The sequence below is a fragment of the Phoca vitulina genome, unplaced genomic scaffold (assembly GCF_004348235.1).
Source record: "Phoca vitulina isolate PV1807 unplaced genomic scaffold, GSC_HSeal_1.0 scaffold47, whole genome shotgun sequence".
In the NCBI taxonomy this organism is placed as follows: domain Eukaryota; kingdom Metazoa; phylum Chordata; class Mammalia; order Carnivora; family Phocidae; genus Phoca; species Phoca vitulina.
This window is the reverse complement of record NW_022589750.1, coordinates 10,925,320-10,941,402: the sequence shown is the minus strand read 5'-3', so window position 1 is coordinate 10,941,402 and position 16,083 is coordinate 10,925,320. Positions and strand designations below refer to the sequence as shown.

General features: G+C 44.7%; 1 protein-coding gene across 3 annotated transcripts in view; it reads left to right on the top strand.

Annotated features, from left to right (window-relative positions):
• Positions 1-16,083, top strand: part of PRPSAP2 (phosphoribosyl pyrophosphate synthetase associated protein 2) — a 49,378-nt gene that overhangs the window by 23,553 nt on the left and 9,742 nt on the right. For all 3 annotated transcript variants that reach the window (XM_032431904.1, XM_032431902.1, XM_032431903.1), the window contains 2 exons: positions 2,730-2,785; positions 10,502-10,650. In XM_032431904.1, the coding sequence (XP_032287795.1) occupies positions 2,730-2,785; positions 10,502-10,650 (205 nt within the window). The remainder of the gene's footprint in view (positions 1-2,729; positions 2,786-10,501; positions 10,651-16,083) is intronic.

Genomic DNA, 16,083 nt, shown 5'->3' with positions numbered 1-16,083 from the left:
TATTGTGGACATTGCTGCTATAAACATTGGGGTGCACGTACCCCTTCGGGTCACTACATTTTTATCTTTGGGGTAAATACCCAGTAGTGCAATTGCTGGGTCGCAGGGTAGCTCTACTTTCAACTTTTTGAGGAACCTCCATACTGTTTTCCAGAGTGGCTGCACCAGCTTGCATTCCCATCAACAGTGTAGGAGGGTTTCCCTTTCTCAGCATCCTCGCCAACATCTGTCGTTTCCTGACTTGTTAATTTTAGCCATTCTGACTGGTGTGGGGTGGTATCTCATTGAGGTTTTGATTTGGATTTCCCTGATGCCAAGTGATGTTGAACACTTTTTCTTTCTTTTTTTTTTTAATTTTTTATTGTTATGTTAATCACCATACATTACACCATTAGTTTTAGATGTAGTGTTCCATGATTCATTGTTTGTGCATAACACCCAGTGCTCCATGCAGAATGTGCCCTCTTTGATACCCATCACCAGGCTAACCCATCCTCCCACCCCCCTCCCCTCTAGAACCCTCAGTTTGTTTTTCAGAGTCCATCGTCTCTCATGGTTGAACACTTTTTCATGTGTCTGTTGGCCATTTGGATGCCTTCTTTGGAAAAATGTCTGTTCATGTCTTCTGCCCGTTTCTTGATTGGATTATTTGTTCTTTGGGTGTTGAGTTTGGTTAAGTTCTTTATAGATTTTGGATACTAGCCCTTTATCTGATAGGTCATTTGCAAATATCTTCTCCCATTCTGTCGGTTGTCTTTTGGTTTTGTTGACTGTTTCCTTTGCTGTGCAAAAGCTTTTTATCTTGATGAAGTCTCAGTAGTTCATTTTTGCCCTTGCTTCCCTTGCCTTTGGCGATGTTTCTAGGAAGAAGTTGCTGCGGCTGAGGTCGAAGAGGTTGCTTCCTGTATTTTTCTTTAGGATTTTGATGGACTCCTGTCTCACATTTAGGTCTTTCATCCATTTTGAGTCTATTTTTGTGTGTGGTGTAAGGAAATGGTCCAGTTTCATTCTTCTGCATGTGGCTGTCCAATTTTCCCAATACCATTTGTTGAAGAGACTATCTTTTTTCCATTGGACATTCTTTCCTGCTTTGTTGAAGATTAGTTGACTGTAGAGTTGAGGGTCCATTTCTGGGCTCTCTATTCTGTTCCACTGATCTATGTGTCTGTTTTTGTACCATACTGTCTTGATGATGACAACTTCGTAATAGAGCTTGAAGTCGGGCATTGTGATGCCACCAGCTTTGTTTTTTTTTTCAACATTCCTCTGGCTATTCGGGGTCTTTTCTGGTTCCATACAAATTTTAGGATTATTTGTTCCATTTCTTTGAAAAAAGTGGATGGTATTTTGATGGGGATTGCATTGAATGTGTAGATTGCTCTAGGTAGCATTGACATCTTCACAATATTTGTTCTTCCAATCCATGAGCATGGAACGTTTTTCCATTTCTTTGTGTCTTCCTCAATTTCTTTCATGAGTATTTTATAGTTTTCTGAGTGCAGATCCTTTGCCTCTTTGGTTAGATTTATTCCTAGGTATCTTATGGTCGTTGTTGGTGTATAGAAATGTAACTGATTTCTGTGCATTGATTTTATATCCTGCCACTTTACTGAATTCCTGTGTGAGTTCTAGCAGTTTTGGGGTGGAGTCTTTTGGGTTTTCCACATAAAGTATCATATCATCTGCAAAGAGTGAGAGTTTGACTTCTTCTTTGCCAATTTGGATGCCTTTTATTTCTTTTTGTTGTCTGATTGCTGCGGCTAGGACTTCTAATACTATGTTGAATAGCAGTGGTGATAGTAGACATCTGTGCCGTGTTCCTGGCCTTAGGGGGAAAGCTCTCAGTTTTTCCCCATTGAGAATGATATTCGCTGTGGGTTTTTCATAGATGGCTTTTATGATATTGAGGTATGTACCCAAATCCCTACACTCTGAAGAGTTTTAATCAAGAAAGGATGCTGTACTTTGTCAAATGCTTTTTCTGCATCTATTGAGAGGATCATTTTTGCCCTTGTTCTTTCTTTTATTAACGTATTGTATTACATTGATTGATTTGCGGATGTTGAACCAACCTTGCAGCCCAGGAATAAATCCCACTTGGTCTTGGTGAATAATCCTTTTAATGTCTTGTTGGATCCTATTGGCTAGTATTTTGGTGAGAATTTCTGCATCCAGGTTCATCAGGGAAATTTTATTTTCTTAAGGGTTCTTCATATCTTTATAAAACCCCACTGTCATGATTATCCTTTAACAAATTGGTTTCTTCAATATGCCATGACTGAGACCTGGGAATCCTTTGTATGGACGGCACTGATTTGGAATTGGACAGTTACCTTGGATTCACGTTGGATGGGTATCATCCTGGCACTGGGAAGTTGCATGCAATGGGGATTCATGAGAGGACTTCCTGTTGACTTGATAAAAATGTCTTTATGTCCCACTATCAGTATTCGCCAACACATGGATATGAGCTAATCAGCAATTCACCCTACTTTTTTTTGTCTTCAGTCTGTGAGGTTCTCACCTTGATAATACTTTTTCCTAGGTAGGGGTTTCTTCATTTTCCAAAGGGAAAATTTACTTTGAACTTTTTCTCTTTTTGGAAAACTTTGAAGTGACCAGATGACATTTTTGAGTCTTGGAATGTTCCTTTTTATCGACTGTCAGGTTTTGGTGTGAATAGCCTCATGGAGACATGGGAGTAATCCCTGACCTCTTGTCTGTCACAGATCCCGGATTACAGGAATGCGGTGATCGTGGCCAAATCTCCAGCCTCGGCCAAGAGGTAGGCGGGAGCTCACCACTAATCCTTGGGTCCACATGGAGAATCATCTTCCTGATCGAATCCTGGACGCTCTGGATTCTACCTCAGTGGTTCCCACTGGTGTCCCTTGTTTTAATTCTATGGGCTGATAGTTAAAGATTGTCTGCTGACTCCATTTTAAAAATGATCATATATTTTCCTCTTTTTTTTTTCAATTCCAATCTGTGCCCACCAGTCAAAGACATGCAGGTGTCGGGAAGCCTGACCTAATGCTTCTCTCATTTCCAGATTGGCAGCCACTGGTGGACCTTCACATCCAAGGTGTTTAAAATCCATGGTGTTTACAGTACCAGTGAATATACTTTTAGTTGTTTATTGCCTTTTATTGCAAGAACTCAGTAATTTATTAACAGAATTGTATCCAGCTGAGAAGCCACTTCTTGGTCTGTGTTAAAAAGTGACATTTTACAGAACAAAAACACCCGGAGGCAGTGCTGAGAGTTACATGTAAGTTGGAGTAGCTGATAAATCAGTAATACAATATTTAAAGTGGTTTAGGGTTGAGAGGATTTTATATACCCATGTTTTCTGGAGAAGCCACTTTGTGGGAAAGGGAGAGAACAAAAGCAAATGTAGGAAGAAAGGAAAAAAGCTCCCCCCCGCCTTTTCTTCTTTTTTTAGATAGGGAGAGATTATTAGGGGGAAGGGAGAGAGAGAATATTAAGCAGGGTCCACGCCCAGCGCAGAGCCCAGTGTGGGGCTCAGTCTCACAACCCTGCAATCATGACCTGAGCCGAAATCAAGAGTCAGATACTTAACCGACTGAGCCACCCAGGCGCCCCTAAAAATGCTCTTTTAAAATTATGTCCTGCGATTGAATGCCTTTGCTCACTGGATCCCTGTGAAGCCCTGCAGAGTATAAGAAAACATAGGTACCTCCATCCTGGGTCCCGCAGGCTGATGATATTGAAGGATGAGGGAGAGCTTGCAGACAGTAAGCCAGTGATTTAAAGGGCATTACAAGCAGTTTTCCATTATAAATTACGAAGGACATTAGGATATTAAATAAATTAGGCTGGCACTTGTGATAAAAACATAAAGTCGCCGTGTCCGGTGCAGCCAGGGCTGTGCCCACACCACACTTCCTTCGAGAAGCTCTATCAGCGGAGTCTTGTATCGTCCATTTGAGGAAGTCATAGTAAACCATGACTCGTTTTGGAGTATAAACCTGTCAAACACTTCTCTGGGCATTGCGCTGGATCAGTTTTAATGTAGTAATTTGTTTTTCTCTGATATATAGGCTTTTAGTTGTTGTTAAGGTGAAAATCACGTAAGGTATAATTAATCATTTGAAAGTATACAGTTCGTTGGCAGTTAGGGCCTTCACAATGTTGTGCACGCACCACCTCTCTCAGGTTTCAGAGCTTTCTCATCACTCCAGAGGAACACCCCATGCCCATTAAGAAATCACTCTCCATGCCTGCCGTTCCCCCTGCTTGGGCTCTCTCTCTCTCTCTGACAAATAAATAAAATCTTAAAAAAAACACACACAGGTAAAAGACAACATACAGAATGGGGTAAAATATTTGCCCCTTCTCTCCCCAGCCCCTGGCAGCCACGAATCTGCTTTCTGTCTCTGTGGATTTGCCTATCCTGGACGTTTCGTATAAATGGAATCATACAGTACGTGGCCTTTTGAGTATGGTTTCTTTCACGTAGCCTCCTGTCTTCCAGGTTCATCCATGTCGTAACGTGTATCAGTCAGTCATTTCTTTTTACAGCTGAATAATCCCCACTGTGTGGATGAACCACACTGTTTTTTTTTTTTAAAGATTTTATTTATTTATTTGAGAGAGAGAATGAGAGAGAGAGAGAGAGAGCACATGAGAGGGGGGAGGGTCAGAGGGAGAAGCAGACTCCCTGCTGAGCAGGGAGCCCGATGTGAACCACACTGTTTATCCGTTCATGTATTGAAGGACATTTGGGTGGTTCCCACATTTTGGCTGTTATGAAGACTACTGCTGTGAACATTTGTGTACACGTTGCTGTGTTGATGTATGTTTTCATTTCTCGTGGATGTGTACCACGGATTGAAAGTGCTAGGTATATGGTAATTCTATGCTGACGTTTTTGAGGGACCGCTGAACTACAGTGGCTACACCATTTCACATTCTCACCAGGAATGTTCAAGGGTTCCAGACTTTCCACATCCTTACCAACACTTATTTTCTGTTTTTTTATTATTATTATAATTATTATTATTTTTTTAAGATTTTATTTATTTGACAAAGAGAGACACAGCAAGAGAGGGAACACAAGCAGGGGGAGGGGGAGAGGGAGAAGCAGGCTTCCCGCCGAGCAAGCAGCCCGATGCGGGGCTCGATCCCAGGACCCTGGGATCATGACCTGAGCCGAAGGCAGACGCTTAACGACTGAGCCACCCATGCGCCCCTATTATTATAATTATTATGGCCATCCCAGTGGGTGTGAAGTAGTCTCTCACTGTGTGCTTTTTTTTTTAAGATTTTATTTATTTATTTTTGTGAGAGAGAGAGAGGAGTTCTTTATATATTCTGGATACTGGGTCCTTTTCAGATAGAGGATTTGCAAATGTTTTACCCCATTCTGTATGTTGTCTTTTACCTGTGTGTGTTTTTTTTTTAAGATTTTATTTATTTGTCAGAGAGAGAGAGAGCACAAGCAGGGGGAATGGCAGGCAGAGGGAGAAGCAGACTCCCCTCTGAGCAGGGAGCCCGATGCGGGGCTCGTTCCCAGGACCCTGGGATCATGACCTGAGCTGAAGGCAGACGCTTAACCGACAGAGCTACCCAGGCGTCCCTCTTTTACCTGTCTTGATAATGTCCTTCGACACACACAAGTTTTTAATTTTTACGAAGTCTGGGTTAGCTGTGTTGTTACTGCTTTTGCTTCTGGCATCATATATAAGTAACCATTGCTAAATCCAAGGTCATTAAGTTTGCCCCTGTGTTTTCTCCCAGTGCTTTAGTTTTAGCTCTTATGTTTGGGTGGCTGATCCATGTTGAGTTCATTTTTGTATATGGAGGGAGGTCTCGGGGGCCAGCTTCTTTCTTTTCCACGTGATTATCTGGTCGTCCAGCACTATTTGTTGAAAAGACTATTCTTTCCCCCTTGAATGGCTTTGGCATTCTCGTCCAAAGTCAGTTGGCCATAGATGTTTGTGTTTATTTCTGGATTCTCAGATCTGTTCTGTTGTCTGTGTGTCAACACCACACTGTTTTGATTACTGTAGCTTTGTAGTAAGAATCAGATCAGAACACCCACAAGTAGATAGAAGTGGGAGTACTCTCCCTGTGAATCCTCTACTGACACCAAGTGGGAAGTGGCCTTGTTACCACTGGGCTGGTGAGGCTCCTGACCCCACGAGGCCTCCCCTGACACCACCTCAGAGGGGAGAGGGAAAGGCACCTTTTACTGCCGAGTGGGGTTGGAAGTCCAGGGTTCATGCTGCACTGACACTGGGGGGTGGGGGATCATTACCGCTCGGTAGGGATGAAAGTCCCAGCTCTCTACTTGGCCTTCTCTGAAATGCCCTGTTGGAGGGTTTGGGGCTCATCATTATAGCCTGGCAAATGAGGAAGGGTAGACCCCCCTACTTGACCTGTGCTTATGTCCGGAGTGGTGTAGTTGGCTTTTTCTGTGGCGGTTGGCCGGAGAAGGGCAGTTACTGTGTTAAAGTTTTCTGACTTGGGAGGCTGCCCCTTTCTTGGTCCTTTGGCTAGAGAAAGCAGGCTTTTGTTTGGGCTTTTTTTGGTATGTGCCTGTTGGCATTTTGGGGTTGCCTGCTTCTCCAGCTGCAGGTCTGTGATGATGAGACAAAAAGACCACCAGACTGACCACCTTGTCGTTCCAACAGTCTCAAGGTCCCCAGCCAGTCTTTTTTCTCCTCTCCACCTTTAGAGTATTCTTACATTTGTTTCATATATGATATCCAGGGTTTTGGTTGTACTTCGTGGGAGGAGTCTTAGCGGAAAGAGAAGTGGCAGCAGTGCATTTTGATACATTTTTGCCCCCTAAATACCCAAAGAATATGATGAATTTTCCTTTGTCTCGCCCATATGGATAGGCTTCTCGTAACTTCTGTAATACTTGCTTTATATCTAATCCCGTTTGTTGATGAGATTTTATCATTGCGGTAGCCTTTGGCTCAGTTTATTTGGCTTTTGTTAGTAGAGTTGACCCTTGAGCAACACAGGTCTTAGGGCACCGACCCCCCCTCCGTGCTTCAGAAATCCACGCATAACTTTTGACTCCCCCAGAACTTAATTACTAACAGACTACTGTTGCCTAGAACCTTACTGAGAGCATAAACAGTCGATTAACGCAGATTTTGTCATTTGTATACTGTATTCTTACTCCAGGTAAGACAGAGAAAAGAAAATGTTATTAAGAAATGGTAAGGAAGAAAAAATACATTTACAGGATTGGACTGTATTAAAAAAAAAATCCACTTATAAGTGGACCAGTGCAGTTCAAACCTATGTTGTTCAAGGGTCAACTGTACTACGGTGTTTGTCTTTTTTTTTTTTAAGATTTTATTTATTTATTTGGGGGGGGGAGCACAGAGGGAGAGGGAGAAGCAGACTCCCCGCTGAGCAAGCAGCCCGACGTGGGGCTCGATCCCAGGACCCCGAGATCACAACCTGATCTGAAGGCAGACACTTAACCGACTGAGCCACCCAGGCGCCCCCAGTGTTTGTCACCTATCCATTCAGATGTTTATTGTGCCAGGTCTGATGAGGCCTAAGAACACTCCCTGAGGGAGCTTATGTGTAGCGTCAGATGTTTTCGCTACTATTGTGGTTGGAGCGTGTGTGTCCCCTCCCAAAATTCATCTTGAAATCCTAACCCCCAATATAATGGTATTAGGAGGTGAGGCCTTTGGAAGGTGATTAGGTCATGAAGGTGGAGCCCTCATGTCTGGGATTAGTGCTCTTGTGAGAAGAGTCAGGTGCTTGCCGTGGTTCTCTGTTCTCTGCCCCATGAGGGTACCGTGAGCAACATGGGCCATCTGCAAACCGGAAGGCAGGCCCTTATCAGGCACCGGTTCTGCCGTGCCTTCATCTTGGGCTGCTAGCCTCCAGAACTGTGAGAAATACATTTCTGTTGCTTAAGCACCCCCTAGGCTGTGTATTCTGTTACAGGAGCTGGTATGAAGACATCTATCTACGTTATCTCATCTGATCTGCTCTGGCTAGGAGGTCAGCATTTATTATCTCTCATAGACGAGAGGGGTTGAGAAAGTGATCCACGGTGATTCAGCTGTATGTTGTTTACTGGGAGGTAGTGGGGCCACTAATCACTTCTTAGGGTGTTCTCCACACCAGTGATTATGGGATTTTGGGTGTTGGCCACATAGGATTGAGATGGACTTGCCCATCCACTCAGTACATGTGTAAGTGCTACTTAGACTTTGAGAAATAACAAAGTGGGAGATCTAACACTGAAGTTAAGTCTTACTGTAAAGCTGAAGCGACTGTGATTATGTAGCATTGGGGTAAAGATAGAAAAATAGAGTAGTGGAACAGAATCGAGTCCAAAAACAGATCTATGTGTATCTAGAATACTGGTTTCCAGCAAAGGTGCAAAGCAATGCAACAGAGAAATGGTAGTCCGTTTCATGAATGGTATTGGAATGATTGGATGTTCACGTACAAAATAATGATTTTGAGTCGTACTTCACATCATATACAAAAATCAACTGAAAGTGAATCCTGTAACTAAATGTAGAACCTAAAACTATAAAACTTCTAGGGGAAAACGGGGGAGAAAAATCTTTGTGACTTTGCTGGACAAAAATTTTTTAAATAAGACACCAAAAGTACATTTTATAAGAAAAAAATTGTTAAACATCATCAAAAGTAAAACTACTCGGGCGCCTGGGTGGCTCCGTTGTTAAGCGTCTGCCTTCAGCTCGGGTTGTGGTCCCAGGGTCCTGGGATTGAGTCCCACATCGGGTTCCCTGCTCGGCGGGAAGCCTGCTTCTCCCTCTCCCACTCCCCCTAAAACTACTCTTCAGAAGACGTTACTAGGAGAATGATAGGAGAAGGCTCAAATTGGGAGAAAATATTTGTAAAGCATGTGCTTGATAACGAACTTATTATATTCAGGGGCACCTGCCTGGCTCAGTCGGAAGAGCGTGAGACTCTTGATCTTGAGGTCATGAGTTCAAGCCCCATGTGGGTGGAGAGATCACTTAAAAAATTAAATAAATAAACTTAAAAAAAAAAAAGAACTTACATTCAGAGGATATAAAGAATTCCTAAAACTTCGTAAGAGAACTAGCAGCCCAACTAAAATTGGCAAAAGATAAACAGACCCTTTATCAAACTATATATTCAAATGGCAGATAAGAACATGAAAGAGGGCGCCTGGGTGGCTCAGTTGGTTAAGCGACTGCCTTCGGCTCAGGTCATGGTCCCGGAGTCCTGGGATCGAGTCCCACATCGGGCTCCCGGCTCAGCGGGGAGCCTGCTTCTCCCTCTGACCCTCTCCCCTCTCATGCTGTTTCTCTCTCTCTCTCTCTCAAATAAATAAATAAATAAAATCTTTAAAAAAAAAAAAGAACATGAAAGATGTTCAGCACTGTTTGTTATGAGGGAAATCCCAACGGAAAGCACAGTGAGGTACCACTAGGCACCATTAGAATGGATAGCATTTGAAATCGCCCACACCATGTGTTGGTGAGAACATGGAGGCCCCGGGACCCTCATGCACTGCTCAGGGGAATGTAAAATGGTATACCCAGTTTGCAAAACAGTCTGGTTGTTTTTTAGAGAGTTAAATATATGCCTTACCTTATGATCCAGCCATTCTGCTCCTAGGTTTTTACCCAAGAGGAAGGAAAGCGTGAGTCCATGCAGAGATCTGTACATGAATGTTCAAAGCAGTTTTGTCATGGTTCAGAACTGGAAATAACTCAAATGTATCAAGTAAATGAACAAACTCTGGTAGACCCACATAATGGACTGTTGCAGTGTGACGGGGTGACCTGTTGATAGGCCATATAATGTGGACGAATCTCCAAAATGTTATCCTTAGTGAATGAAGTAAGACAAGAAATGATGACATACTCTGATTCCACTTAGGAAATTCTAGAAGAGGTCAAACTCTGGTGCCACAAAGCAGATTGTTGGTTGCCTGGTGCTGGAAGGAGTTACTAAGGGGCACAAGGACATGTCTGGCAGCGATAGATATCTTCATTGTCTTCGTCATGCTAACGGTTTTCATGGACGTGGCGTACATCAGAGCTTATGAGATTGTACGGTTTAAATATGCACAGTTTGTTGGGTCTCACTTATATCTCAGTAAAACTTAAAAATTGACGCTTATGGCTTTGAGGAGTATTTAATGCCCTTTGCCTCCTGTGGTTGTTCTCACTGTTAAGTGGGTGGCGAGGTGGCTTAGCAGTTAGAAGCGAGGAAGATGCGGCTTAGCAGTTAGCGAGTGCAGGTGCGGCTAGCCCGCTGAGCGCAGACCAGGCTGCTGTCCGGCCACTGGTGCCCCCTGCGAGAGGGACGTGCTCATCACCTGGGGTCCCCACGCTTTGTCCCGGATCCTAGGACTCGAAGATTATTTTCTCTCTCTTTTCATTAATGCTCTCGGAAACTACACTGGTTGTTCTCGTATGTTCCTCCCGTGAACGTCAGACAATGGAAGCCGCGTGCTTTCTGAACCGTGTCTCATGCTCTCCCTCAGGGCACAGTCTTTCGCCGAGCGCCTGCGCCTGGGAATCGCGGTGATTCACGGAGAAGCACAGGACGCCGAGTCCGACCTGGTGGATGGACGGCACTCCCCGCCCATGGTCAGGAGTGTAGCTGCCATCCACCCCAGCCTGGAGATCCCCAGTAAGTGTGCCGGCCCCTCTTTGTCACTCTCCTCTTTGCGTTTAAGGCTGCTTGAATGTATTGTCTTCCCACTGTGAATGGCCTCTTCTCTCTTTGTTTTTTTTTAAGTGGGCAAAAACGGATTAATACCCAGTTGTAACAAGTGCATTTCTGATAGCCCTGTGGATCGTAGAGCCTTCTAGAAGCAGTCTGTGTGATCATAGCAAGAAGTAGGAAAAGGCTCAGTTCTGCCATTTCAGAGAATTTCATCCATTCACTCAGCAATATATCCTAGAGGAGAGTTTAACACGAGCAAAAAACTTTGTGCATACTATTCACTAATAGTGTTACTTTGAATGCAGAATATTAGAAACGTCTAAATGGCTTAGCAGAGGGTAGGCCCTGATAAATTATCTTGTATCAGCACAACTAATTATGCAGCCCACTGAAATAATTAAGCCTAGCTGGATACAAGAGAAAAATCTGGAATATATGGGAATCGGCAGAATACAAGAGTGTATACCTGGGCTTGTGTGAGGCCCCGGAGGGAATACTAAAGGTGACAATATGGTGACGGGGTGGGGAAGTTATGTGTGAATTTGTTTGTTTTTAAGAAACTTCCTTCGTGCTTTACTAACATCTTTTCAATTAAAAACAAAAAATACTGCCTTTGAGTCTGTTGGGGAGGAAAAACTTTTCCTCTGCCCTCTTTAGATTCAGGTTTACGGGCCTGCAAATCTCACAAAAGATAGATTAGCACAAGAAAAGACAGGGTTTAGGATTGGGGGGGATCTTAACAGGGGAAGCTGGAAAACAGGTGACTTTTAGGAGAGGGGAAGGGCCCTTAGCACAGAAGGGAGTAGGATGGTTTTGTGACCGCGTCTGTGTGGTGTGGTGCTGACTTCTAGTCTAGGTGGTAAGTTAGTCTTCCCTGGCTGTTCCTGGGAGGGGACTTATGACCTTTGAATTCTTTCGAGTTCTTTTGGGGGGTTCTGCTTTTAGACCGGAAGGGATTTCAGGAGCTCCAGTGTCTTCAGCTCAGAATCATTTTTATGCCACCGTGGCATATTCTGGACCCCTTCGTGTTCTTGCTTTGCCCAGGAGTTTGCTTGTTTGCAAATAGAAGACACTTGAGGGGAGGAAAGCTGAATTGGGACTGCACCTGCGGATCTCGGTGGGCTGAGGTGGAGAGAGGCAGCGTTCAGGCGTCGGTTAGATCAGGATGCCGGGACAGCCCGCAGGGCAGAGGGCAGGCTCTGGAGGCAAGGGCTGGGGCCTGTGTCTGGCCATGGTGTGACCAGGAAGGACACCACCCTGACTGGAAGGTCCTGGGGGAAGAGATGGGGGTAAGGTGGCAGGAGTCTGCTGGAGCGGAAGGGAGGATTTTATTTATTTTTTTATTTTTATTTTTATTTTTATTTATTTTTTTTTTTTTAAAGATTTTTTTTTTTATTTATTCATCTGAGAGAGAGAGAATGAGAGACAGAGAGCATGAGAGGGAGGAGAGTCAGAGGGAGAAGCAGACTCCCTGCTGAGCAGGGAGCCCGATGCGGGACTGGATCCCGGGACTCCAGGATCACGACCTGAGCCGAAGGCAGTCGCTTAACCAACTGAGCCACCCAGGCGCCCTTATTTATTTTTTTTTTAAAGATTTTTTATTTATTTATTTATTTGACAGACAGAGACACAGTGAGAGAGGGAACACAAGCAGGGGGGAGTGGGAGAGGGAGAAGCAGGCTTCCCGCTGAGCAGGGAGCCCGATGTGGGGCTCGATCCCAGGACCCTGGGATCATGACCTGAGCTGAAGGCAGACGCCTAACGGCTGAGCCACCCAGGCACCCCGGAAGGGAGGATTTTATTTTATTTTATTTTATTTTATTTATTTTATTTTTTTAAAGATTTTATTTATTTATTTGAGAGAGAGAATGAGAGAGAGAGAGCATGAGAGCAGGGAGGGTCAGAGGGAGAAGCAGACTCCCTGCCGAGCAGGGAGCCCGATGCGGGACTCGATCCTGGGACTCCAGGATCATGACCTGAGCCGAAGGCAGTCGCCCAACCAACTGAGCCACCCAGGCGCCCCGGAAGGGAGGATTTTAAATGCCAGTTCATATACTTGCATTACAAAAGGCTGCAAAGTTCTCAGGAGCTGGGGGCAGGTGTCTTCAGAAGTCCAGGCCTGCACTGGGTGTTGGGATAGATTGCAGGGAAGAGAGGCAAGAGATAGGGAGGACAGATTTGGGAGGCTGATGAAGTTACACAGATGCACAGTGGGAGGGCTTTGATCTCGGGCTGGGCTGTGCTGTCCGACCCAGCGGCCGCCTGCCCGCTGGAGTGGGGCGAATGGGAGCCGAGGTGTGCCGGGACTGTGAGGGACACGCACTCTTGATGTGAAAACCATGATGTGAAAGATCTTTGTTAATCATGTTTTTATTGAGTACATGTTGAAATGATATTTTTGATTAAATAAAATGTATTAAAATTAGTTTCACCTATTTCCCGATACTTTTGTAATGTGGCTGCTAGAAAATTTAAAATTACATCTGTGGCTTACATTTGTGACTTAGCACACATATATCACTGCTCTGGGAGTCTAGCAATGGGCTCATTGGACGGGAAGGCCTATGCCTCTCCCATTCCATCTTGGGAGATGGCCCTCTCCCACTGTGATGGGAGTTTTAAAGAGGAGAGAGAGGGGCACCTGGGTGGCTCAGTTGTTAAGCGTCTGCCTTCGGCTCAGGTCATGATCCCAGGGTCCTGGGATCAAGTCCGGCATCGGGCTTCCTGCTCAGTGGGGAGTCTGCTTCTCCCTCTGACCCTCACCCCACTTGTGCTCTCTCTCTCAAATAAATAAAATCTTAAAAAAAGGAAAAAGGAGAGAGAGCTAGGGATGGAGCCAGGGTTCGGGATTTGCTAATCAGGCCCCACATTAGCGCGTGCACCCCACTGCAAGGCTGCTGGGCTCTCAGGCCTGTGGCTGGCCTTCCTTTCAGAGCCGGTATCTGCTCAGTGAGGGGCTCGTGTTAGGCAGGGCTCTACAGGGATGAGCCCTTTCCCTGAGCTCAGGGGGAAAGCACGTTCCTATTCAGCTTTGCAATTACTGTCAGCTACGTTCAGGAACGTGTCAGCAGTCTTCACATGAACCAGCTCCTTTTAACTTCTGGGCTTTAGCTTTTTTTTTTTTTTTTAATTTAAGATTTATTTATTTATTATTTATTTGAGCGAGAATGAGAGAGAGAGTCCATGGGGGGGGAGGGTCAGAGGGAGAAGCAGGCTCCCCGCTGAGCAGGGAGCCCGATGTGGGGCTCGATCCCGGGACTCCAGGATCATGACCTGAGCCGAAGGCAGTCGCTTAACCAACTGAGCCACCCAGGCGCCCCTGGGCTTTAGCTTTAAGTGTGGCCTTAGCTAGTCATTTCTGGACTGCAGAGACGGAGCTGGTGGTCTCCCATATGAAAACGAGGGGCCAGGACTCTCTGACATTTCCTTTATGTACTTATTTGCTCTCTATGTTTCAGCTTGTTTAGTTCACGATTGTAATTATAACATTTCTGTTTGTACATTTTGACTCAAACAGTGAACACTAGAGGATTTGGGGGGGAATACAGCAGAATTTTAATTCCACAGATCCCAAATGTTGAACTTTTTTTACACATTTGCTGGCCTGGCCCTCTAGACTTGTTTAAGTTAGTAGCAAGTAGATAGATGCAAATAGACATATGGAGGCAAAAGAAAACATTATTCCTATGGAATCTCACATATACTTGTTAAGATTGTGATGACATCAAAAGATTTTGATATTTATCATTAGATTTAAAAAATTAGTTCGTATTTTTTGGTTTCTTACAGAGGGAAAATGCCAACTAAAAAAGAAAGCAGTACTTTTCTATGGGACTCCTGGGTGGCTCAGTTGGTTGGGCATCTGCCTTCAGCTCAGGTCATGATACTGGGGTCCTGGTATTGGGTCCTGTGTCGGGCTCCTTCCACAGCGGAGAGCCTGCTTCTCCCTCTGCCTGCTGCTCCCCCTGCTTGTGCTCTCTCCCTGACAAATAAATAAAATCTTAAAAAAAAATAAAAAATAAAAAAGAAAGCAATACTTTTCCAGAATAGGAGCCCATTATATAAATATTCAAAACATTACAGCACTAGATCCAGAGACACAGCATTTTTATCTTCTGGTGGGCCTCTTCCCATGGTTTCCTTCCTTGGGTTATGGAGCTGCGGTGTAGACGGGGACAGAATGCACGTGTTGCTCCATAATACACCTTCTCCCAGGTGATTGAAAACTTGCATGAACAGCATTTTTAATGGCTGTTGAATGTGGTTGAAACCTAAGCCCAACCAGGGTCTCGCAGGTATTTGTTTTTACCTGTTTTGTTTTTTTTAAGGTTTTATTTATTTTAGAAAGAGAGCAAGTGGGGGGGGGGAGGAGCAGAGGGAGAGGGAGAGAATCTCCATCAGACCCTGCTCTGAGCGCAGAGCCCCATGCAGGGCTTGATCTTAGGACCCTGAGGTCATGACCCCAGCCAAAACCAAGAGTCAGATGCTTAACCGACTGAGCCTCCCAGGCACCGTGATGTTTTCACCTGTTCTTTGCCAGTATAATGTTGTAACGCACATAGGTGGGTTAACGCTTTTTCTGTATCTGGGCTTATTCATTGTAAGTTTCTAAAAGTGAGATTTATGAATCCAAAGGTAAAACTGTTCATACGGCTCTTTGTCAGGTTGATTCCCTAAAGTCTACACTGTTATACTCTTTCCCCAGTCCTGGGGTTAGGTGCCTGGAAAAGGAAGTGTGGAAAGTGTACAAAATTACTTCAGTTTTGGGATTTATCTTGCTTTGTTTGGTTTTACATTTCTGTCGTCCCCCCCCCGCCCCCCGCCACCTAGGATCACGTTACGTTCAGTTGTCCTTCGTCTTTAGCCTCTTTTAATCCACAGCATTGGTTCTCAACTGGGGCGTGTGGGGCAGGGATGCCATGGATTTTGTCCCATTGAGCACACTTGGAGACATTTTTGGTGGTCACAGTTGAGGGGGCCAAGGATGCCGTAAACATCCTGTAAAACACAGGACAGCTCCCACCACAAAGAATTACCTGACTGAAAAGTCAATGGTGCCCAGGTTGAGAAGCCCTGATCTAGAGCACTCCTACTTTTTTTCATTAGTGACACTGACCTTTCTTTAAAAATTGAAGTGAGGGATGCCTGGGTGGCTCAGTCGGTTAAGCGTTTGCCTTTGGCTCAGGTCATGATCCCAGGGTTCTGGGATTGAGCCCCGCATCGGGCTCCCTGCTCAGTGGGGAGTCTGCTTCTCCCTCTGCTTGCTGCTCCCCCCTGCTTGTGCTCTCTCTCTCTGTCTGACAAATAAATAAAATCCTTAAAAATAAAAAATAAAAATTGAAGTGAAAGTCACATAACCTAGAATCAGCCGTTTTAAAGTATATAGTTCACTGGCAG